Consider the following 26,812-nt stretch of genomic DNA (forward strand, 5'->3'; position numbering starts at 1 on the left):
CTTTGCAATCATGGTGTTGAGATGTGTAACAACATTATTTATGATGGCTTGCTTGAAATTTGAGAGAAAATTAGATATCTTGAGCTTTGAAATGCCCTAACTGATCCCTTTAGTGGTTGTGGACCGTTATCCTCTATCTTCTTCATAGTTCAGCTTGAGTAGTTAAGACAAATTTTCTTGAGGTCATCCTAAGAAGATTGGTATACATCACCACCAACCATCAAATCTAATGCTTCTAGACAATTATCGTTTACCCCTCTCAAGAAGACTAGTTTCTGTGAATCCTCTATCGGTACATGTTGGGAGTTCTTCTACATTGTGTACAAAAAACATGCAATGTAGTCTTCCAATGTTTCATCCTCCTTTTGTGATATTCTAAAAATTTCATCTCCCCTTTGATCACTCCCCCTGCAGTAATATTTGTATTTCTCCAAAAATAGAGTTTTTTATTTCATCCCAAGTACCTATTGCATTGGCTCCTAAGCCCATGAACCATCGTAAGCCTGATTCTTTCAGTGTTGCTAGAAAAAACTTGAGCTTGTGGACATCGGTGTTATAGTCAAAGCTTTGATAGGGTATGTCAAACTCAAACAAGAAAGTATCAGGATCCTTAGTTACAAGGCTATAAAACTTTGGAAGAGCAGTTGCAAGTATATTTTTGAGATTAGCATTGTTTATGAGGCTCGGGAGAGGAAATGGAAAAGTAGGGTGTGCCATTATTGGAGGTATTTGATTATGGGATTGTTTTTGAAAAGGAGCATTGGCTATAGGATTGGTTACAGGATTGTTAACAACAGGTGGATTTGGACCAGAACCGTCAAGAAAGTTGGCCAATATCCAAGAAAAAGGTTGAAGATCACTTATATCCAAAGATTCTTCTCTAAAGGAATATGCTACATGAAAATCAGGGCTTAATTCCTCAAAAGGTAACTCAACTTCTTCAATTTCATCATTTAAATTAATAGATCCTCGTAGAAGAAATCTACCATATTCATCTCATTGTCTTCCTCTTTGATGCATGCAATTAAATTCTTCACACTTACAAAGCAATTTTTAGGACTGCAATTCTCTAAAATAAAACTAGCTAAAAAAGACTATGACCCAAAAAGATGTTCCTAGCTTGACACCATCCCCGGCAGTGGCACCAAAAATGGTCTACCTCACAATAGGTGTGTGATAATCATGCCCAAGACCTTACTTAGGAATAGTTTATTCAATCTAAGGATTACTTCTCCCACCATGAGGTGCATTTAATTTTTCAACCCAAGGATGTATACTCGAAATGGTCGGCACGGTATGTGTACTAGGTTTCTTAAAGAGTCATTATGCTTATGTTGTAGGAAAGTAAAATGCATACAAAGAGCCTACACTAGTGTTGTAGGAAAGTAACACACTTAACTCTTTATTGAAATGAATGTTGGAGATACAACTCTATGCTAACCTATATTTCAACTCAGACCATCCATTATAACTGCTCTTGCAGATGCTGTAGGAACTTTCACAAAGTACGATGTTGTAGGAAGAAACTTATAACTTCTATCTGAAATGATGAAAATGCTGGAAATAAATCTACACTACTCTAATTTAATCCACCTCCCAAGTGGGCCCCCTTGATTGGCTTCTGCTAATCTACTAACACGGAATGTAAACCAAGAATTACTTCATTATATTTCAAAACTCCTTACATAAGAACAATACATAAAACTACAAATAACTCACTACAAGAGTCAACAATATTTTCCATAAACTTTTCTCAAGCTCTAAAACTATTGATCCAATCCCTATAAATAGAGGGTAGACACTTATTCTAAAACAAGAAGGAAAACAAACTGATTAAATATCTACCAAAGAAGAAGGAAATATAACAGCTCGCGGTATAAGTAATAAAGTTTGGGTAGTCAATTTAGCACAATAGTAAACACAGAGGGAATATACAACACTTCATCCCTGCATTCCTAGAATAACAGCCCTTCCTTTGTAGCACTTGTGTCTCCTAGTGCCATCATGATTCTTCTGCCACAGTTGGGCCTTGATGCTCCTTCTTGAATGTTGTTGGTCATTCTCCAGCTTCTCCCTTTCTTAACAAGTTAGTTGTGATGCAAAAATATTTATGCAAATAAGCATAATCAAATTAGGTCCAAATATTAGAACACACATTTCGATGTTTATATGAAATATTGCATTATATATATAATATTGGCAAAATATGACATAACTATCTACCCATGGTTTAACGGTTTTATCTAGACTTTATCATAAGTTCAGCTAGTTATAAGTTCACAATGTCTTGGCAATATTAAAAACAATGTATTAAGATTAACATAAAATAGAGGCAATAATTGGCCTCATCACCACTGTTGGATGAGCTTTATATATTGATTCTATCTGAGGCCCATCATGCACCTTACTCAGCACATCCAGTTGTCAAGAAGGTGCATGCATATTTACGATGATTATATTTTTCGACAGGGATGAAGCTAATATCATTGATTTTGTGGCTAGGTGTCTTGAGTGCTAGAGGGTTAAGGTAGAGCATTATCACCATATAGGACTTTTACGACCTAATCTCATTCCTTCATGGAAGTGGGATATTGTTTCTATAGATTTCATTGCAAGATTACCTATGACTGCTCATCGACATGACCCTATCATGGTCAACATTGACCGGTTGACTAAGGTGACACACTTCTCATCGATGAGGTCATCCTACATCATGACTTTAGTAGCCAATTTCTTTATGCGTGATATTGTGAGAATGCATGGTATTCCCCAGAAGATCATTTTGGATGGGATCTTGTATTCACATCCACATTTTGGACATCCTTGCAACATGATTTTGGAGCATAGTTGAACTTCAGCTCATCATATCACTTAGAGACAGATGGTCAGACTAAGAGAGTGAATCAGGTTCTAGAGGATATGTTGAGGATGTATGTTATGGACCCACAGACTCTTTGGAAGGATTATCTATATCTAGTAGAGTTTTCTTATAATAATGGTTATCATAGCTCGATTGGGATGGCACCTTTTCAAACCTTGTATGGTTATCCTTATTGTGCACCATTGAGTTGGGACAGTTTAGAGGATCACATCATGTTGGGTCCTGAGATGTTTCGAGATATGGAGCAACAAGTAGTGTGCATCTGTGAGCGTGTATCTACAACACAGGATAGGTAGAATATGTCGATGCTCATAGGACAAATAAGTAGTATGCAGTTGGAGAGGAAGTGTTCTTGAGAGTGCATCTATGGAAGATTCCAATTTGTTATGAAAAGGGTTCGAAGCTAGCACCTCAATTTGTGGGGTCATTTGAAATTCTTGAGAGGATAGGTCTAGTTGTCTATCGTCTTGCATTGCCACCCATCTTAGCTCATGTACATGATGTTCTCCATGTTTTTATTCTTAGACGGTATATTACTGATGTGATACATGTTCTTGATTGGAATGTGTTACAAATGGAGGACAGGTAGCTGGCTTTGGAGCTAGTACGCATTCTTTAACGGTGAGATTTGACCCTCAGGGATCAAATGATAGAGCAAGGGTCCAATGGGACCCTACTGATGAGTCATCAACTACATGGGAGGATGCATCTGGATTACAGGATTTATATCCCTACTCATTTATAGCCTTCAAGGAGTAAGCCTGAGTCTAGGTGGTGGATATAGTGCCTACCCCTAGTTTACTTTTCATGTTATATTGTTGATTTCTTTTAGGCCATCTTTTATGGTTATGTGTTATGATTTAGTGGTACTTGGTTACCTGATTTGATTTTATTTTATTTCATACTTAGTTTAAATATTTGATGAACTATTCGATACTCAGTTATTTCATGTGTTCATGGTTATTCTTTTGATGATGATGCTTTGTATGTTTCATATAGTGATTTCAATTGCTTCATGATGACAGTTAGATGGATGATGTATATATGATTTTTATGGTTATTTATCCCATACTTGCATGTGTATGGTGTACATATATGTTTTACTTTATGATTGACATTTCTGATATGGTTGAGGGAGGAAGTCATAGTCACCTGCTAGTCAGGATCTAAACGATGTACCACTCCTTGCCATTGTATGTTTAATTTGTGTGTGTGTATATGTTTGACTTTTATACAGATTGCAAGTATTGGACATCGACTTCCCTCAATTTCCAGAATAAACGTGTTATATCATAGTATCTCAATGGTAAAGAGTGGAGATAGTTCTCAAATGCAAATCCTAAACTAAGCCAATTGTCCTAGAATATAGGACAAGTATCTTAATTATGTACCCTTTTGAATTCATCAAGTGACATGAATTCAAGATTTTGACCCTTGAGTTTGAATTTGTACTTTATCTTATAGATGGGTTTTCTTATTAAGTTTGTAGGTTTTTGTGATTTTCAATTATAATTAAATCAAATAAAGATATTATTAAATGATTTAATTGAACAAAAATTTTATAATGAAAAAATTATTTTTATTATATTTAATCTATTGAGAAATTAATTCAATAGAGGAATCAAATTTAAAAGACTTAATAAAAGGTTCAAATTTGGCGTAATTATATTTATTTAATTTAATATTAATTAATTTAGAATTTTCATTTTAATAATGAACTCTAAATATTACTATTAGTTAAATCAATAAATATACTTTCTAAAATATGTCTTATTTTATTTTAAAAAATCAAAGTAAGAATAATTTAAATAAACTTTATTCTAATTAAAAAGCAAAAAAGTATGCACACAGAATTAAATAAATTAAAATAAAATAAAATAAAGTTTTTGTGTGTTCGTGAAACCAAAACCATAAGAAGAGAAAATTCTTTATTAGGAAATTGGAGCTCATTTCTCCAAACACGGGTTTAGAGGAGCAAAATTTTGAAAAGGGTTTCAGGAGAAGGGAATTTTTGCATTCTTCGAGCGTTTGTCAAGTTTAGCATTAGATCAAGGTAGGAATTCTATTAAGATTTTCATAGTGAATCTATTCGAATTACCTCTGTCTTCTTTGTGTTTGTTTATGGATATTGTTTCAAAAATCGTATTTGGATTGAAATCCTTGTTTGGAAATTATTATTTTTCTTCGTTATTGAAACATTTGTTAGAGAAATCACATTGAAAACTCATTAGAAAATTAGATTTTTGAAGAAAAAAAAAAGATCAAGATAGGGTTTGAAAATGAAAACCAAAATTTAATTAGACGAATTTGATTGTTTGCAGTTACTTTTCCTATTAGATCTTTAAACGAGAAAACCTTTATAAAAAATTATATATAACTAATTACCACAGTAATTTTAAATTACTGCGATAATTGCTTGGAGGAATTTTATTTTTTAAAATTACCAAAAAAAAAAAAAAAACCGAGGGGCTTTTGGGGAATCAGGCCATTACCGATGACCCCCCTCCCCTCCCCCCCAACCTCAACCTCATTCCCCTCTTCTCTTCCTCTCTACCGACAATGTAACTCATGCTACACACAACAGACGTGAGTGTCACCAACCAACGGCTCACATTGTTATAGCAATCGTGAGAGTTGCTAGCATCAGCTCACGCTACTTTGGCAGTCATGAGTGTTGCTTAGCAGCCTCACACACTACCATGAGCAGCGTAGCCCATTGGGCTTAAAACAATGTTTTTTTTTAATATATTTTTTTATTTAGTTTAAAATTAAATATAATAATTAATTATAATATTTTATTAATAAGTATTAGTAAATATATATTTTATTAAATTTATTATTTTGTAAAAAAATTAAAGTTTTATTTTAAAATTATTTAAGAGAAATTTAATGAGACTTTATTATGGTTTAATAGTATTTAAAAAAATAAAAAATGAAATGAAATTTATTATGTATTAAGGTAACTACTAATAGGTTGTTAAAAATTGGATCATTTGAAATATTAGTAAATGGGTTATTTTGGTGGATTTAAATGTAAGAATTTTTACACAGATTATCATTTGACTAATATAAACATATACTTATTTGGAAAACATAAAAGATTAAGATTTAAATAATATTTAAACACAAAGTTTTCTATTTAGATCGATCCAACCTGGAAACCCTTGTCACCCAGTTTGATTTGAAAAACGAAAAATTGAAAACCTTTGTAAGGAAACTTGTGGTGAAAAAATATAATTGTTTCCACATAACTTGTAATAGATCTAAAATAAATATGCAAATTGAAATCCACATGCAAGATAATAAACAACATACCCACAAAAATTGTGACACAAAATATACCTTGGGAATCTAGCCTCCAAAAACATCCATCACCATATATTATTGAGTGAAATCACCATTGCAATACAACCATGGAGGCTTTCAAAGTTATTGCCCCAACCAAACAATCCATGTGAACAAGCATGAATCCACACATCCCATGTTATGCTTCCAACCTTCACAAATGCTTTCTTAGCTAACTTGTCAAGTCTTGTCTCACTCAACTCTTTTCTTCTAGTCATTTGTCTTGTTTCTACAACTACCTTTGTGGCTGCTTATACAATAGCAAGTTTCACAAAACCACCAAATGGTATTACATAAATCATATGCTAAAACTATGTGCTACCTAACTCATTGACCCCACATTTAATATTGGACATTTAATTCTTTTCCTCAATATTAAATAATTACATTAAATATTATCACAATATTATAATACAACTCATCAAGTATATCCCATGGAAATCTCTACATATTGCATTTCTATCTAGGTGCTCTAGGTGAAACATTACATAATAACATAAAATAATAAAATATAACAATATTATGCAATGTGTGCACTATACATAATCTCAACAACCTTCTCTCAAATTGAAACTTTAGAAATTACTAAAAAACTGGAATGATTAACTACACTTGTTTTAACTAATTGATGAGATGTTATGTTTCATGTTAGGGTTTAAGGTAAACCTAGTTTTGACCACATAGTTATGTTTAGAGGGTTTGTGAAGTTGTATGATAATGTCATGATTATTGTGATTTAACCTTTGAGGTATTAATCAATATATATTGTGATTTCCAATTGCTTGTATAGGACTAATGTAGTCATTGTGACTTTATGAAATTCTCTGTTATGAGCTTAAGATAGGTTATCTTATGTATGTTAAAAAGTGGCTTGCAATAAAGATCGGAGCCCTAAATGCCTAGGTAACTCATTGTAAATTGTATTAATAAGTGATAGCATTTCATTAAATGGGTTAAAAATGAATTAACAAGAGTTAGTGTATTACCTCACCCATGCCTTGCGTGCTAGTACAAGCTAGGATAAGAGTAGAGAGGATAATCGGTTGTGACCTTGCTTCATTAGTATGTCTTCTCTGTAAGAAAAGATATTGATGTTGCATAGTCACTAGAGGCCCAGAGTCCAAAGAGGCTGCTAGGGTAACCTAAAGTTGGCTCATGCGATGACACTTGCTTACTTGCATAGTAGGTTTCCTAAGTGTCTTTGTTGCCTCTGGGATTAGATGTTATTTGTGTACTTCATACCTTTGAAATAAATTGCTATCAAGAGTTTCTTAACCTAGATTTTGGTTATAACTTTTGGATTGTTATCCATTTATGACTTGAGATTATCTCCTCAACACAATGGGAGTGGGTCATTTAAGTTCCACGAGGTCAGGCAGTAGTGTTTCTTATACCATTGAGATCCAACAATTGGATGTCATTGCTCAACGTATTTGTACAATTGTATCATTCTTCTGACTTTGTAATTTTGTTCTATTTTCATATGTTGATTTATCGTACTTTGATTATTTGAGTTCTTATGAGATGTTGTACCTTATCATGATGTATATTCTTTTAGCATTTCATACCATGTAACTTGTATAGAGGATGATTATACATGTTGGGCTATCCATGTGGCATCTTATGTTCTTGTATATTATTTCATTTGATTTCATATTTATGGTTATCCTATGATGTGGACTTAGTTATGTATCAAACTTAATCTTAATAAAACTTTTCTATGTGATTCGACATCATGAAACCCTTAAGAGATGTAATTGTTAGATTATTGTGTATGCATATTTGTGAGTTATTGCTTCTACTATGTTATCTTTTATTGTTATATAATCTTTTTTTTTAAATGTTTGGCAAACCTTAGTGACATATTAGGTTAATTTTTTTTGGGTTACCTAGCAGGGCATTACACAAGTCCACTATCCTTATTGCTAAGACTCATGATAGTTTGAAGAGTGTCCTTGGTATTGTATTGCATTACCTCAAATTCCTTTATGATTACATATTTATATTATTGGCAGCCTACTTATGTACCACTCCATTTTTATAGAACAAAATTCCAATACCATGGCAATCTGTTTACTTCTATATCAAAATTATTTACTAAGCAATGGCACTTAGGTGCAACAAAATCTTAGTTGAATTCCTCTATGATTTGTATTACATATTTATTGTACTAGAAATTTGCATCAGCCTATTTTTGTGTCATTCCATTTTCATATAACCATAGCGACGTTATTAAGGTACCCTTGGTCTTGTAGTGGCAAGAGGTTCACAAAGAGACGGTGATCATTTGTGCTCATCTTTAGACAAAGTATCATTTTTCTCAATATTTTATATCACAAAATAGCTAGATTTGAATAAGTTCCTTTAAATGTACTACTAAACTAAATTCATTTAAATGTTTAATCTAAATGAAAAAAAAAAAAACAAATCAATTTCCAAGGTAAATCTATATTCCACCAAGTTTCTGAACCATTCTTAGTGGATGTCGCGGAACAGCAGTGAAAAATTAGAGAAATCTTTTCAAACATAGATTATTTCAAATATTCATATCATAGCATTAATAAAGCATTCAACACATTGTAGAAGCCTAATAAATAACACTAGACTTTAATTAATATACATGAGGATCAACAAACAAATTATCAAAATTCAAATGCATATGTTGTAAATGGGCACAAATATCATATGAAGAATAAGAATACATTTGAGAACCCGGGGGACGAGGAGCTCAGCTATAAATAGAATGAAATATTATGTATCATAACTCACTAAAAAGTTTAGTGACAATGAAAAGGGTAAATCCGTCCCAGTGCCAAGAAAGGATATATGGACAATATTTTACAAAATAATGTGACAGGAGTCTTAGTCTAACATTTGATCTTGAGACCAAATATGATTTGATGATGTTGAATCTATTTACAGGTTGCCAATTAATGTACATTTCACGCTTGAAGGAGAGTTTCACAAGATGTGAAATTCCTCTGGAAAGATGGTGTAATGATCTGTTAAAATTTTCGCAATGAAGAAAATAATACAAAAGTATCACGAGAATTCATCATACCAAAAGTGGCATGGTCTCATTTGTTATCTTCCCATACCGGCAGCTAAAATAATAAGCCTGATACAAAGTTGATCAAGATCAGCATTTAATGCTAACTACAAAAAAAGAATAGTGAACATATAAATGTAACATGAATATGCCTGCCCTATTCCATGCCAGATATAGGGAACAATCAAAAAAGTACGCTTAAAAGATTTTGTAACAAATAACATCAGTGCCATAGAACTGCAATATTTTGAGCTTAAGTGTTGTGAATTTCATATCTAAGGCCGAAATGGAGTTTTAGAACTCTGACCTGCATCAATATGATTATGTCTAGAGATACTGTCCCTAAACTCCCCAGTAGCCAAGGTAGCTTGGAAAACAAATCTGCCCTGAAACATCAGGAAAAAGATGTACAGAAGCCACAAAGCTTGTTATCAAAACCATTTGCCCATCAAAGCCTTAAAAGTTTTGGGATCAAAGCAGAGGATCAGATATAATTGACAAAAGAATGGAAAAGAAAGAAATCTCTCAAATCATATACAATGTTTTCCCCAAAACTTAAAGCAACAAGAATAAAGCGATATAATTACCATGATGTTATTAGCATCAAAATGGCAACTCCATATGTCAGATTTGCCATCACTGCACAGCTTATCATCCCCAATGACAAACCATCGACAGATTTTCTAGACCTGTTTTTAAGTATCTGTGAGACACGGGAACTCAGATATAGCATTGAAGAGGTCCACCTGTAAAGTTGACACAAGAATTTATTAGATGAGGCTAACACACAAATCTATGTTTCCAATTATAATAGTTTATTCTAACATCAGAACTTCCAGACTTCCTCAATGTTCTATTTGAAGGCTGAATTCATGTAAACTCACTTTATTCACAAAAAAATAACAATAAATTATAAAGATTTGTAACTGCACTCTTATATCTCCAAAACTTTCAGAAACCTGTGACAATAAGATTACCCAAATAGAAATCCAATATCTCTAGTCCATAGTGATGCAGATTCACTGATTGCCAGTAGGGTTCTCTGTGAAAGTCCTTGATCCTCTTCTCGTAGCTCCTTTAAGCTTCTTCTCCCTAAAACAACAAATTCATTCCCCTCTGGAATGGCACTCCTGAAATTAGGCACACTTGAAAAAGACTGCCAACTGAAAGATGCCAGGATTAACAGACCAGTGAAGCAAAAGGCAACCTTGACACGAGACTTCCTTGCACGACAATCTGCCCCCTCATACTGTTTTCCTGAACTTGACGCATACCTTTTCAATTTTCTTTTTTGTGATGGAATGTTGTACTCTAGTCCGTATTGCCCAGCTAATCGTTTATAATTAGCCCTCATATCATTGGCAAAACAGCAATCTGGTAGATGTTTCTGCAGAGTAGAATGCCCTGAACTAGATGTCATATTCAATTGGGAGTTATTGATCCTGCTTGTATTACAGGAGCAACATCGTAGTTTACCCATGTTTTCAGCAGTTGGATCAGCTACCTTTGATTTTGCAGCATCCTTGAATTGAACAATCAGTTTTCCAGAATCCATGACAGTTGATTTAGTTTCCCGAGGCATTTCAGTTTTCACAATACTTAACTGGGGACGGGTGCTCTCTGCATCTATATTGGCAACAAGAGTTTGCAATAAGAAACCATAGTGATTTTTAAAAACAGGTCAACATTAGCTGCGATAAATGTTTCCATAAATTTTTCATTCCAATGCAAAGCTGAAGCAAATTTGATTTTATAAAGCAGAAAATGAACCTGTTGGCATAGTTGCCTCTAGCAGCTTCTCCAACTGCATGGCAACATCATTTTGAAGAGCTTCATAATATCCATTAGGTGGCTTGTGCAAAGATTCATCTGAATCTGATCCATATCCTACAGATTGCTTGCGCCCTTTAAAACTGTAATACAGGTACTGCACAAATAGTAATTATGAATCAATTTGAGATGGTTTCGAGACAAGCTAAACATCATGTTATCAAGTGATCATGGGAACAAGGGGTAAGATGGAAACAGGATTATAGGGTATCAGCAGATACATAAGATGAAGAAGATATTGACTCCAACAAACGCTTTAATTCAAAAGTTTAAAACTTGGAAATTTCATTGTCAATGATGACATCGTTACTATATGTTCACTCCAAGCAAAATTAGACTTAAAAATTGTGATTTATGCTTACCTGAGATAAGATTACACAATCTGCTAAAATAAAATAGGCTGCTGTAATGGTTTCTGTTGCTAATTGATCACCAGTCAGAAGACAGCCCAGCAAATTAGATGCATCACCCTGGAATCAATCAATCAAAAAAATTAAATTAACTGTATGACTCGATTATTTCAATCAAAGTAAGAAAACAATCTAATCTATCAAACCTCATATACCTAATTTCATCTAATATATTCTTGATCTGGTCATTCCAATAAATTATAAGATGCATAATGTTTTGATTAAGTTGTAGAGCCTTTTCATATTTATCTTTGCATCTTTAAAACACGTTATTCCAATTAGATACGGTGCATGTTGATATGAAATTGCTTCTAGATATTATTGAATAAGAATGCTTGTATGGTGGAATGATGGAACCAGTTTATGAAATTGGCAACCCACAATATTACCATAAATTGCCAATAATATTTTGAAAAAGCTTGTAGAAGCCTTTTAAAGAGATCATTCTAATAAGTTACACAGTACATATTATTGATCAAGAATGTTTCTGGATATACATGTGCTAGAATTTTTTTACATCAACATATTGGATCATATTGTATGATCTATCATCAACATGAAAAGACAAGAGTAACAGATCACGGGCAAATACTTCTCAAATAGGAGGGAAAGGGGAAAGGGTGGATAAGAATATGACGAACAAAACAAGAACAAAAGCAAGCTTGAGGATTGACACACAAAAAGCTTACAAGACAAAATCCAAAATAGATGTACCTAAATATAGGTACTTTATCTATTGTACTTCATCTATTTTAGATATTTCAGGTACCTTTGTCAGGTTTATCTGTTCAGGATTTTTTGTTCTAAGCTTCTTGTGTATTGATTCTCAAGCCTCCTTTTGTATTTGTTTTTGTATAAAAATACCATTAGGTTACCTTTATATATTTTGGATTTTGTTTTCTAACGTTTTTGTCTATTAATCAAGAAGCCCACTTCTTTCCTTTTTTGTATATTAAGAACATTAAGTAACCAGTTTATCTATTTTGGATTTTGTTTTCAAAGTGTTTTGTGTATTCAATACTCAAGCCTCCTTTTGTCTTTGTTTTGCCCCTTGTTTTGCATCCACCCATTCTATTTAGGAAGCATTTGTCTGCAATTTATTATATTGGACTTCTACAGGTTTCAGTCTTCTAGTTGCTTTATTTCATCTTGTTCAACTGCCTCGTCAAATTTCAGCACTCACGGCATCACAGTTTTAAGAATAATTGTGTCTTTTTAAGAAAACCACTTTTAGTATAGCAATCTAAACTGCTTTATCCTGTTTCTAGTGCATTAAGATCTGTATTTGATAATTCAGGAATGAAGCATCCATGGCAGTTGTGGATCAACATACAGCATGCAAAACATGAATGAGACCTAACTCAGCCAATGTGTAGCAAATTTTAGAAGCTGGTTTCTGCTGTAGTTTTAGAAGCAGAGCTCATTAGAGGGAATGACAGTTCAAAACTGACCAGAGAAAAAAAAAAGAGGCTATGATTTAAAAAGTGTCTGTAATGAAGACACAACCAAGGGTTTGTGCTGCAATACAAGGCTGGTGAATCCCCAAAGGAGATGGCCAAATCCCAACCTAAGAATCACACAGTGAAAACACAGCAAGATACAACTGAAAAATAACTTCTTTATTAACAGAAGATCCAATCACATCAAATGAGCATCAAACATGTCAGGTTGTAACGCATTCCCTGTTACAGCCAGCACAAAGAACCAGACAAAAAACCAACTCTCGCCCTCTCTTTTTCCCTATGTTGCTCCTCAAGACACATCTTACATTACATAAATAGCCATCAAGACATGCAGGTTGGCTCAAAGATCACAATTTCCTAAAACATGAAACGTGCTACACAATATAGGACCGACTCCTTTACATTAAATGAGAAAACACATAACTCAGCATAAGAGAACTAGTAACCTTAGATATATGTACACACATAATCCAAAAACCTACATGAAAAGACACAAAACCTCGCAAGCAAAGACAAACATCGCATGAGCAAATTACCACGTGTGGCCTGATGAGCCAACAAAGAAAATACTACCTGAGAATAAGGAATTAGATCTCCATGCATACAAAACATAAAGACATGCGGCCTTAGGAAGATGATACATGAAAGGTCAAGAAACCAAGTTCGCATGTGATCCAATGATTGCCACCACAAATACTCAAACTGGAACTAGGAAAACAGAAAATAAAGCAAACTGTTTTTGGATGATGCAAAATTGCTAACAACCCAAGGATGCTCCTACATCAGTTTGACCCACAAGGAAGGATCAGAATGAGTGCTTAAACCATGCTCTACTAATGCTAGACATGGTGTGCATAATATATCATCAAAGCTTGGATGGAAAATGAAAGCAAACAAAAAGAATTCAGACTTGGGAAATCCATGAAAAGAAGTCGAAGATCTTGTAAATCATTTAAAAGGCTTAACTTTTGGGATGCAACTAGCAAACATTCTGAGCTTGAAGACCAGTACGAGTACTCTTCATCAACTACAGACTTGAAGTGAAAATAGATTATTCGATATAGAAGCTCATAATTAAGCTGAATAAAAAGATATTGCACCCTTGAGAACACAAAAGGGACTTTCTATGACCTGTAGGCTTCCTAACAAACTCCATCTCGCCACATAGAAAGAATACAATGAAAGAATTTAGGAATCACTACAAGAACTAAGCTCTTGCCCAGGAGATAAGCTCATCCTCAATAGCAAAATTTCTTCAACATTTTGCACACAAAAGGCTAATGGTGGGATCTAAAGTTGAATAGCTCTACATATCCATGTTCCTCTCAAAATGTTACACAGCTTCACCAAAAAAACCCTAGTTACCGGATTCACACAGTAGGGCCCCGAATCCGATCTAGGTCTACACCAGCTCCGGATTTGTGGTTCATGCCAGATTCGCGCAAGATTTGGGATTTGACCCTATGGATCTAGTAGAATTCACAAATTGCAAATCCTGCACAAATCCATTAGGAATCCACACGGACCCACACAAATCTATCACTAATCCACACGAATCCCCAAGGACCCACAAGCCAAACTTGGAATAAATATATACAATGTGTGTGTGTGTGTGTGTGTGTGTGTGTACTCATAAATCAAAATGCGAAAAGTAAAAAATCACAAATCCATGAATCGGACTCTCCAACCCAAATCCAACCCCAAACCCGAATCGGCAACTAAGAAAAAAACAGCACCTTATTTCAAGTCCATGTGCAAAAGTTATGCCTTTTAGATGAAATAAAATAAAGGGTATCAACTATCATTGACCCTTGTGAGCATCACCTAGATCTAATGACTGCTAAGTGCTTTATTTATTCTCATGAGAGATGGATTCATGTTGAATCACTACTCATGAAACATGGGTCAATGAGTTTGCTCAAAATCACACAGTTAAATCCTAATAGCAATATCAAAATTTGACTTGTGGTGGAAATTATCGCCTACTTATCAATTGATGAGCTTAAGAGGCTTTCTAATGAATGGTTCATGAGGCACAATACTTGGTGAAGGTTTTGCCAATGAGGTTGCAAGCTTTGGGTTTAACTATTGAGGAAACTCTGTAGTTAAGTGCACTCCGGCTGGAGTAGTACTGGGATGGGTGACCTCTTGGGAAGTCCCGGTGCTTCACCCCTGTGAGCATCACCTAGATCCAATGAGTGCTAAGTGTTCCATTTATTCTCATGAGAGATGGATTCATGTTGAATCACTACTCATGAAACATGGGTCAATGAGTTTGACTCAAAATCACAAATTTAAATCCTGATAGCAATATCACAATATCAAGAAATAGTTGCTTCATCATTACCAAGTGGTGATATAGAAACTGCCAAGAGTCAATTACTATAATAAATTTTTAAGATTCTTGCTAGATATTTTGTTGCTTCTCCCAAAACGAGTTGCTTTCGGTCAAGAGAAAGAATCTCTTACAAATAGTCTTGATAAGATTTTAGAAGACAAGCAATCATCTTGGAAAGTATGAGGTTAGGTATGAAAAGAAGTTGAAAAGGCTTGTGCTGCTGCCTCAGCAAATTCTTTGCAAAATGCCATTTGTTTTTCTTTAGGTACTCAATAAAACTGCGCAACTAGAATCCAAAAGCCAATGGTTGTGAGAATTCTTTATAGCAATCAAGTTCAAGCTGCTGATGATTCTTTCCTTTCCAGGTTTGACTTTGCTTCATAAACTAGACCTGGTGCACTTTGGAATACATATATTTCCAGAAAAGGTTATAAGCTATTGTAATTGTGTGGAAAATCCTTAAGGCTCAACAGATTCAACCTTTCAGCAATGTGTATGGTATTGAACAGGCATTTTCAAGACCATTAAATTGAGCAGTTCACAAGGTTGGGAGTGATTCTTTTTGTGAATGGATATAACCCTGATGCAGCTAAGACTACTGGATTCAATTACTTCTTATTTCTAATTACTTAAGAAATTCTTTGCAGCCAAGCTTTGAACCAGAGCATCCTGATAACCTTGGAATGGCTTTGAGGCCATGAGCTTAACAAGCTCTAAATCAATTGTAAAATTAACAGATCAGATCCTTGTTAGGAATCTCTGCACATACCTGGACACCAGATAGCATTTGAGACCTGGAGAATAAATAGTATAGGCATTAGTCTCAGCCTACTTTCCAAAATGAAAACATGATATTATATTGTGATTGCAAGAAATTGTTCATGAGAAAGCCCCAAACAAGTGCTATCTGTGTGCCCAAGCTACTGGTTTGCTCCCTAAGGCCCACATATTCAGTTTGACTTTCGGATAGTGTTAACCGCTAGGGTTATCATTGCACCAAAAGATCAACCTGTTAATGCCTGATACAACCATTAGACTTATAGAAGACATAGGAGGTTGTTAAACCATGTCAGGAATCTAGCAAGGGAGACTGGCCTACTTCCAACAATCCCCCTCCCAAAATTACTTGTTGAAGCCTACAAGATTTCGAGCATGTGGCCAAGCTTTGATACCACTTGCTAACCACTAGGGTTGCCGTTGCACCAAAAGATCAACCTGTTAATGACTGCTACAATCACTAGACTTATAAAAGACACGGGAGGTTGTTAAACCATGTCAGGAATCATTTCAGGGACATTGGCTCACTGCCAACAGATTGACCCAACTATAAAATCTGTTAGGATGCTTCTTTTTATTGTAGGTTCATTTCAAATGAACCTGAAAGAACCTAGACAAAAAGTTGCAATATTTTACAACACCTTAAACAAATCAATGGGATTCTGATGACTTCCTTAAATGAAATTAAAATCATTTGAGGCCTTTGGCATTGACTATTATTGACAAATACGGGATTGCTGACCTTAAATCTATTGTAAAGTATTTAAAAGACTAAAACAAACTAATTTCATCTCATTGTGAATGCTAAAGACAAGTGATTCATTCTTGTTTACCATAACACGAATAGAATTTAAAATTGATCATTGATGGTTCCACGGTGGTTGGATTTTTGTTATGATGCACTGCAAGAGCCTATTAACTACCAAAGAGATTGCAGATGAAGATTGTTGGAAAAGAGGCAATATTTTGATTTTTCAATTCATTTTTGTTTTAAAAGTGTGCTCTCTTGTTTTGTTCCCAATCTCCTATAAATCTAGGCTTAAAGTATTAAATGCACTAGGGTGTTTTAAAAACATACATTATTTACATTTGTTTTGTAATATGTATGTGTTTATCAAACATGTGGCCAAAGAGATTACAATGGCAACCAGCTCTAGCTCCATGGGCTGACCAGCTTCAGAACTGCCTGAAATTGTCAACTTTGGAGGTATGTTGAAATGATGCATTAAGCTGCAAGTGATAGGACATATGTTTGGATTTGAAATGGAGTGTTTAATGGACATAGTGTTTGTCAAGAGAAAGCTCTTTGCATGGCATTTAAATGGCATCAAAACTTTCCCTAGAAAGAATTGTGTAACCATGGCACACTCTCAAGTGTTAACAACAAATAAATGAAATGCCAGGCCATAGTTCAAATCATCTTTCAGCAACGACAAGATCTCAAGCAATGAAGCCCACTCTTTCCTTGTCTAATCCTAAACTAGTGCTAGAGAACCAACCATTTTGCCCAATACCTCAAGAATAGCCAGCTTCGCATAAGAGAACATGGTGATATTACAGATGGCATTTCAAAATGAACACGAGGAGGTTGTCGATCAACATGAAGCAAGATAAATCTGTGCTAATGGGCAAGCTTTCAATATGGTTCATTCACCATATCAACAAATAATGATGAGAAAAATTAACAACACTTTAAATAAGTGTATAAGAGCACAGTTTTCACAGAAGTGCATAGCACTTTATTGGAAAAAGAGGTGCAACTTGTAGAAGATTCATTGAAATCCACAAAGGATTTTCAGAATAAGTCAAGAATGTCCATTGTTTCCAGTAGATGAAAGAATACCAAGAATCAGCCCTTGATCAATGCGATTCTCATTGTCCCCTAAAGAGGCAATATTATTTTTTCATGTCATGGATTGTGACTGATAAGCGAAGGATGGCCAATTTATTGTTAACATTCTCAGGGTGGCCATCAAATAAGTAGGGTCTTGTTACATCATCCAACTAATAATAGACAGCCAAAAAACTGTACAGTAGACAATTTGCCACTCCCTCAACCTTATACTATAAACACCAAAGTAGATTGGATCAAACAAGTTTGAGGTGAAAGAAATTTCAATGTCCATCAATAACCACCACATGTTGCAGGGCATATCTAAGACATTCACAAAATTGGAGCTACTGAGAGAGCATTTATTTAGTGGATGATTCTAGATGACACTTGACAGAATCATGTGAAATATCTTCTTAGTTTCACCAAACCCATTATAAATATGATCAATTATACTAACATGGCTAAGCAATGTTTATGAGAGATACAATGGCATTGATTCAATGATATCAAAAATGAACAGTCTTAAATGTGATAAGGTAAGATCTTGAAGAACACTACATGATATTTTCCTTCCATTACAAGTTTAAAGAGCAAGACCTTGATGAAACTTTATTCAAACAAATGCACATTATTATTGTTGAGGAGACGGAAAATATAACCACTCCACTACATCTTCTTGCATAAATACTTAGTTTAAATACTGTAGTCGTAAGAACCTCTTAATGCAAACCAGGGTGCATACAGAGTTTCAAACTTACCAAAGAGAACAATAAGAAGCACTTTGTAGATTCTTCCTTGATCATGATTTGAAAGATGTAGTCATGGCTGAGTCTATTATCCGATGACCAGCATGTTGAAGCTTTTCATAAAAAGTTAAAGACTGATGCTTACAATTGATGGTGCTTCCATGTCCAAGTATTTCCAAATCTACAACATCTTGTGATCAAAGTTTTATCACAAGTTCTTAATTTAATTATTATCATCAAAAGAAAAAAAGACTAAGATTTTCAAAATTGACATTTCATTTACAGTTATAAATTTTATAGCTTCAACAATCTTTAACTTATCTAAATACGTTGCTAGATCACAGGCATTTGAGTAGAACTAGAGAACATCCCAAATCCACTCAGCAAAACAAAACAGATTGCACTGAAGTAAGCAACGAACTAGTGTGCATGCATTCTAATCTTTGTCTCCTTTTGCACAAACAAAACAACTACAAGCAAAGGGACACAAGATGTGATATAGACCCAATATATACTGACTTGGATGCTTTTATTTCCCAACACCCTGCATTTGAAGAGAGGCCAAATTAATTTTAGTGCTTGTAATCTACCGCATCATATAGTATAAATGATGATAATCTTTTATGAGACTCATATGCCACTGGTGTTGACATAACTATTTTAATATTCACCTCAACATTCAAGTTTGCCTATTGACATCGAAATAGTATTTTTTAAATTTTTGTGGTGCTTACTTTTTTTGTGGTATTCTAATTTGAATTCTTGCTATTATGCTACATATATGTACATATTTATGATTTTGATATTTTTGTTGTGCAAACAATCCCAACCCCCAAAATTATGGTCAAATCTGCATACCACACCCAAAACAACTACTTAGGTTTTCACTAACATCTACTCAGGTAGCTTAACCCCAATTGCCAGTTGTGCAGGCTTAAAAACAATTGAGCTATACAATCTGCTATTGGGATGATTTTTCTGGGAAACTGATCTAACTGATAAGTAGGAGGCATTTTCCACAGCAAGTCAAATTGTGATATTGCTATCAGGATTTAACTGTATAGTTTTTGAGACAAACTCATTGACCCATATATCATCATACATGAATCACCTCTCACCTCTATGAGCATCACCTAGATCCAATGAATGCTAAGCGGCCCATTTATTATCATGAGAGATGGATTCATGTGTGAATCACTACTCACTACATATGGGTCAATGAGTTTGACTCAAAAACTACACAGTTATTCTGATAGCAATATCACAACTGATCTAGTACCCAGGTTGTCTCTGTCAACCAATGGGAGTGTATTCATGCAGCCTAGCTTTGAATAAAAGAAACCTAATAAGCACGAGTTAGTCTTTCAACCCTGGTCCCCACGAGCTCAAACTGGTTTTAAAAACACCCTATTATAACTAGAATCATATGTTCCAGCTATGAGTTTCAACCTCTGTAAAACAACTATTTGAAAAAATAGGTGGAATGCAAAATTTAAACTCTTTGAAAACTGATGATCTTTAGGCCATCTGTAGCACCCAGTGGAAGCATATTCATGCAACCTAGGTTGAATATAAGTGACCGTATAGGCAGAGGTTAGACTTTCAGCCCTGATTCTCACGCGCTCAAAATGGTTTTGAAAACACTATGACAACTATAAGCACTTGTTCCAGCTATGAGTTTGCACCACTGTAAAACAGCTATTTTTTAAACATGGATGATATACAAAATTGTCGATGAGTCAAGCAGATCTTCAGGATTCCAGCTGCTGTCTGCCCTACCTGAATCACTTTTGAATAAAAAAGGATAAAGCAAAGTATGTAGGCCCTAGCATTTGAATCTGAAAACAGACCGTGCTGCAATTTAAAGAGCTTTAAACATATTCCTCAACATTTTATGGTCAATAAGCATGCCTAGTTGAGCACGGGCAAAGAAGGCACCGTATGGATTATATTTGAAGAACAACTATTGTTCTATATGTTCCAGTAAATGACCAAGCTCAATATATCAAAGCGCAAAGCAGCCTTACGCATAAAAACACAAATTCCCCGATGTTTTCAAGCAAATGACCCGTAGAGCAAAGCCAATAAGGAGCCCTAAGCACTGTGAAACAAGATATCGTCATTCGTGAACATCCTAGAGACAATAAGCGATTGAAGAGGAAGAAGAAGGAACCCCGAGCACTGTGCTTCAAGAAACAGATAATCCTAAACATCTAGGCCCGAATGAAGCATTGGGACGACCAAAGAAGAGACATTCAAGTTACTGCTTCAAGCAATAGGTATTTGTCCGCATCTTCATAACAATGCCCCCGTTTTGTAGGAACGGGACGAGTATTCTTTACCATACCCACAACACTATAGCTAACATTTGTGCTCATTCGTAACAGTATGTGAGTAAGCATTATCGGCCTGTGTTTCTACAACCTCAAAATCAAGGCTATTCTATAGATACATAGAAATGCTTACCGCAAGCCATTGCAGAAGAAACCATGGAGACAACCCATCAACACTCTGTCTGGCGAAGTTACTGATAAACTGAGGCACCTGAGCAACAATCCAAAAACAGACAGACGACAAACCGATAGCAAAAGCCACCATATCCCAGGGCGTGTAAATGCACTCGTTGAACCAGCCTTGAATCCATATGTTGGCGTGTGGTAAACAATTGGAAATAGACAAATGCAGTGCATCCGCGCTATTTGTCATTGCAGAAGCTCAAACTACCGTTCCCCGGGAAGAGAAACGAGCGGCAGGAGGTGCCTTTTCACTATTGGATTTCTTCGTCTGCCCTCTCTGGAACTAGGTCTTGCTCCATAGTTTTGTGATTGATGATTGGAACTTATACAGAGTGAGTGGGAATTCTCCCCACAGCTTTTTGGATCCAAATTTATAATATAAAATTGTAAATTAAAAGATTTGAAAAATGTATTAATGCTGCGGCATTTAATTCCAACGAGCGAATCCGGCACGAGTGTTCACATCTTATTTGTGATCATCCACTACTTTAGGGGATTGGATTCTAACCGACCTGATGGAAGTTAGTGCTTTAACTGTATTGTTTTCTGGTAAAGTCGGCTGCTTTACTGATTTTAGCATTGAAATAAATGAAATTAAGAAAAACAAAACAGATTCACCGTCCCCAGGTTTTGTTTTTATTTTTTTATAAGCTTGTAGAAGTTAGGGCACTCTGTTTTAGATAAGCTTTTGTCATTGCGTGTTCATTATTCGCAGGAGAGGCGGCTTACAAAGGAAAAGGAGATTAGATTCAAATTCGGTGGGCTGAAATCGCGCCTCGGGAACGGAATTATTTTGTACAGTTAATGAGATCTTTCCAAGATGCACCGTGCAATCATCCATGGGTGTAAATTCTTTATTTGAAGTCCTTCAATTATAGCCTGTGACAACCAAATTCACATATGAGCTGTTTTTTTTGGAGTTCCCTTGGTAATGCTGTAGGTAGGCAGTGTCTACGTGGTGCACCAGAAAAGTAAGTAAGTAAGTAAGTGGGTTTTATAGTACACGACACTATGCCATAGTTTTTGGGTTTACATATGGTGACAGAGAAACTTCCATCTAGTTTACTTGAGTGGACAAGAAAGTATTTAGATTAAAATGAGTGGACAAGAAGTATTTTGATTAAAATACTCTTTTTCCACTGAGTACCAGTGATTAAAAAGGGATCTGTTTTATCAAATATTTAGTGTATAAACATTTATTGAGGTATTCATAATTTTGGTATGAGTTCATTTATAATTTAAAGACGAATAGTATTTTTTTTGGTATAACAATTGATAATAAAAAAATTGTATTCTTTTAATTTTATTTCAGTTTCTATGATTTAGATCAAATTTCTTTACTTAGAGTTTGTTGTTTCAATTAGTTCTAGAATACAACCAAAAAAAAAAAAATTGCCCTTTAATAAATAGGAGGTCTATCACTTCAGACTCAATGAGGTATTACAAAAGTCTTATAATGGACTCATACAAATAACATTTTCATTGAGAGTTTGCTCAATCATGAACAATTTTAAACTTTCAACTTCAAGAATTGTTGTGTCTTTCTCATGAAGCTACAAAATTGTCTTCACTTGTTCATTGGTCACAATTGAGAGTACAAATAGACAATTTGTCAGGGTAAAACTTGAGCATTAGTGTTTCTTGATGAGAAAAATACTTTGGACATATTGTCAACCATCAATTTTTTCATAAATGAAGCAAAATAGTCTATCCCATTGGTTCAACCATAACATTATTATGAAAGCTAAGCCCCAAAATGGTTTGTCTCCAAATTAGAGTATGACCAAAAATATCAAGGAGATATTTAAAGACTGTGTTCCATTTCTTTGTAACTCATGAGCAGTCCTTAAAAATGTATCTCAAACATTCACGCATTTGATAAAAAGGGTAGTTATGTTTTTGAATCCTCATAAATTCAGTGTTTCATCCATTGGTGTTTATGATGCAAGAGTTTCCAAGTCAAAATTTGAGCATTAGCCTCTAATTGCGCTTGTAAATATGATCTAGTTTAGGATTGCACATACAAAAGTTGAATGTATTTAGGACTAAATTGTAACCATGATCACCAAGGACAACATGTAGATATCAACACCGAATAGGTGGACATCCATAATAGAGAAAATACTCAACCATCAACTACCTGCACAGGCTTCTACCTTATGCATCATATGAAAACATACGAACACCAAAACATCACATCTTCCCTTCAACAATATCTTAGCATTATGATAGCCATAAAGAAAAGGGTTGACATCACAATGGCAATGCTACAACATATATTAACAAAGTTACAAACTCATGAGTGTCGACAAGTAGAGGGCTGACATTAATGATAACCCCAACTTACTAAAATATTTATATGTTTTTCTATGTTGTATTTTTTATTACTCGTTATTGATGTTACTCTAGTCAACTAATGAATTTTAACTATGAGAATACAATCATATATTAAATTAACAAGCTCATAATTATGTCTCTAGAAATTACCTTGAACGTGTTGTTTATATCAAGAAAGGAAAGGTGGCCAAATCTTTAATGTGAAATATTGTTGATTATCTATGAGATTTGCAAGAGAATAAGTTGCCTCTATATGTGAGATTTGAAGTATCTCAATTAATGGCAAGGACAAAAATGACATGATGTGTACTATGTTAAAGGATTAATACATAACCTGTAAAGTTTCAAATTGACTATGGTAAATTCAAATGTGAAATTAGAAAGGGAAACATTGGGAGACTTGTTGCTAAAGGTGTTCAATTAAATTAAAATCTCTATTGCATAAGTAATGATGATTAGAATTATTATTTGATGGGACAAATACGAAAATTTGATTATGAATCTAGAAGAAAGGCAAAAGAAGATAAGAGTTCGATAGAGATGGTCAAAGAAGAACAAAATTAGACATAGGAGAAACAAATATTAAAAACTAGAAGAAGATAATCAAATCATATAAAGACAAATAGTAGAGTCATTATCAAAATTCATGGAGAGTAGAAAAATATAAATTTAGACAGAGGAAGAACACACATTAGAGTTAGAATCAAAAAAGCATAAACAAAAACAAAAAGGCCAATACTAGAATTGATTGAAGTGGATCGAGTAGAGGAAATAAAAATTTTGAAATTAATTATGGAGAAACTAAAGAATAAGATTAAATGTAAAAAAGAACAAGTTAATGAGAATCCCAAAGATGACAGAAGGGATGAAAACATGACAAAATAAAGAAGGAACAATGGAAGAAGATGATCTAAGAATATATCTATGACAAAAGAAGTCAAGAACAAACCTAATAAAGCTCAAGATAGAAAAGCTCTTATGAACGCCCCTTTTTTGTTCAAAACGTGTATTTTTTAAATGTTGCTATCAAATACATTTCATATAATAAGTATGGCCATAGAGCTAGTGATTGAAATAGTTTAATAAGAAGTTAATTAGTTAATGTAAATTGTTAATTTTTTATAATTATGGACAAATGGTAGTTGAATGTAGAATTAAGATAGAAAAGAGTGGTTGCATAGATGCTAAAAAAAATTAATATAAATATCTATACATGTAAAAGGCATAGACACAAAGTTGTTGAGTGTCAAATAAACATGAATGTTGGAAGAAATTATAGCAGGGGATGTGGGAGACTACATGGAGGTCCAATATGTTACAATTATAACAAAGTTGATAATGTTGCAAAACTAGGTAGAAGGAAAAGTGGAGAAAGTTGTGCTCTTCTAAAAAGGATTGGCATTAGTAAACAAAAGGAAAAGATGTAGAGATTATATCTATAAAATAATAAAGTAAATACTTAGAAGCTAATTTCTGCTATAGTTTTAGAAGCATAACTCATTAGAGGGAATGGCAGTTCAAAATATACCACGGCAAAAAAGAAAAGAAAAGAGGCTATGATTTAAAAATTATCTATAATGAATACACAACCAAGGGTTGTGATGCAATACAAGGCTGGTGAATCCCCAAGGAGATGACCAAATCCCTAGCTAAGAGTCCCACAACAAAAACATAACAAGATACAAATGAAAAATAACTTCTTTATTAATAGAAGATCCAATTACATCAAATGAACATCAAACATGTCAGGTTGTAAGGCCTTCCCAGTTATGGCCAACACAAACAATCTAGATTACAAACCAACTCTCTCCCTCTCTTTCTCCCTCTATTGCTCCTTAGGATACATCTTGCATTACATATATAGCCATCAAGACACACATGTCAGTTCAAAGATCATAATTTCCTAAAACAGGAAGTTTGCTACACAATATAGGACCAATTCCTTTACATTAAATGAGAAAACACATAACGCAGCATAAGAGGACTAGTGACCTTAGATATAGGTCCAAACATGATCCAAGAACCCACATGAAAGACACAAAACCTTGCAAGTGAAGAAAAACACCGCATAATAAAATTACCACGCATCATTGAGCACGAGCCAACAAAGAAAATACCACTCGAGAATAATGAATTAGGTCTCCATGCATACAAAACATAAAGACATGCAACCTTGGGAAGATGATCTGTGATAGGTCAAGAAACCAAGTCTGCATGTGATCCAATGATCGTCACCACAGATACTCAAATAGGAACCAGGACAATGGAAAATAAAGCAAACTATTTTTGGATGAATGCAAGATTGTCAACAACCCAAGGATGCTCCTACATCAATTTGACCCACAAGGAAAGATCAAAATGAGTGCTCATACCATGCTCTACTAATGCTAGACATGATGTGCATAACATATCATCAAAGCTTAGATGGAAAATGAAAGAAACAAAAAGAATCCAGACTTGAGAAATCCATGAAAAGCAGTTGAAGATCTTAGTAAAGCATTGAAAAGGCTTATCTTATGGGTTGCAACTACCAAACATTTTGAGCTTGAAGACTAGTATGAGTTCTCTTCATCAACTACATAGACTTGAAGAGAAAATAGATAAATTAGTATATATTGTCATTAGTAAACAAAAGGAAAAGATGTAGAAATTCTATTTATAAAATAATCAAGCAAATTTGAAGAGTGTTTTGAAGATGGATCTTGACTATCTAGCATTGTCGATTATTTCTCCTAACTAAAAGACATTGTTGTTAGAGTAAATAATTAATTATTAATTATTTATTCTATTTACTTAAGCTTATTTAGGTAAATGCATTTCATTTATTAGTTGTAGTCTAGGAGTTTGTTATAAGTTGTTGACAATACGAGAGTTTTTTCCTCTCCTAAGTCATACTTATCCTCTCACATTGTTCGAGGACTTTCCATCTCATGTGGATGTATGCTTAGTTGTCACACTTATCTCCTAGTGTCTTCTAGCTTGTTTTACAAGCTTCCATGAGGCCTTTATAAGCAGCCTCTCTCTCATTCTAGCATATTGTAAATACATATTTTCTTGTGTTTTCATATTTTCTCTCTCATGTCTGTTTAGGGTTTTTTCCCTTGCTCCACGCTCTTCCTTTCTTGGCTTCCCTTTGATAGGTTATTGCATGCAAGTGATCTTGGGTGTCTTCAGAGTTGAATTTTATCAACTCCAACATAGTATTAGAGCCAAGTTGTTGCTTCTTGTTCGAAAGATTTTTTTGAAACCGTGATTCGGAGACACAAATCCTAGTTTGTTTGTGCAT

The 26,812-nt window shown here is 34.4% G+C and overlaps 1 protein-coding gene across 2 annotated transcripts; it reads right to left on the reverse strand.

Moving 5' to 3' along the window:
• Positions 1-8,886: 8,886 nt before the first annotated feature.
• LOC149554075 (uncharacterized) lies at positions 8,887-22,156 on the reverse strand. 2 transcript variants are annotated; one of them, XM_089789409.1, is made up of 8 exons: positions 21,140-22,019; positions 18,686-18,863; positions 11,468-11,575; positions 11,046-11,202; positions 10,253-10,901; positions 9,863-10,021; positions 9,583-9,661; positions 8,887-9,344 (listed from the first exon to the last, which is right to left on the reverse strand). In XM_089789409.1, exons 2-8 carry the CDS (start codon positions 18,728-18,730, stop codon positions 9,282-9,284), a joined length of 1,260 nt encoding a protein of 419 aa, XP_089645535.1. In that variant the 5' UTR covers positions 18,731-18,863; positions 21,140-22,019; the 3' UTR covers positions 8,887-9,281. The 2 variants fall into 2 exon arrangements, with proteins under 2 accessions (XP_089645535.1, XP_089645534.1); XM_089789408.1 differs by lacking the exon at positions 18,686-18,863 and having other exon boundaries at positions 21,140-22,156.
• Between the last annotated feature and the right edge of the window lie 4,656 nt (positions 22,157-26,812).

The sequence above is a fragment of the Cupressus sempervirens genome, chromosome 6 (assembly GCF_028749045.1).
Source record: "Cupressus sempervirens isolate cs-2001-9-10 chromosome 6, ASM2874904v1, whole genome shotgun sequence".
NCBI lineage: Eukaryota > Viridiplantae > Streptophyta > Pinopsida > Cupressales > Cupressaceae > Cupressus > Cupressus sempervirens.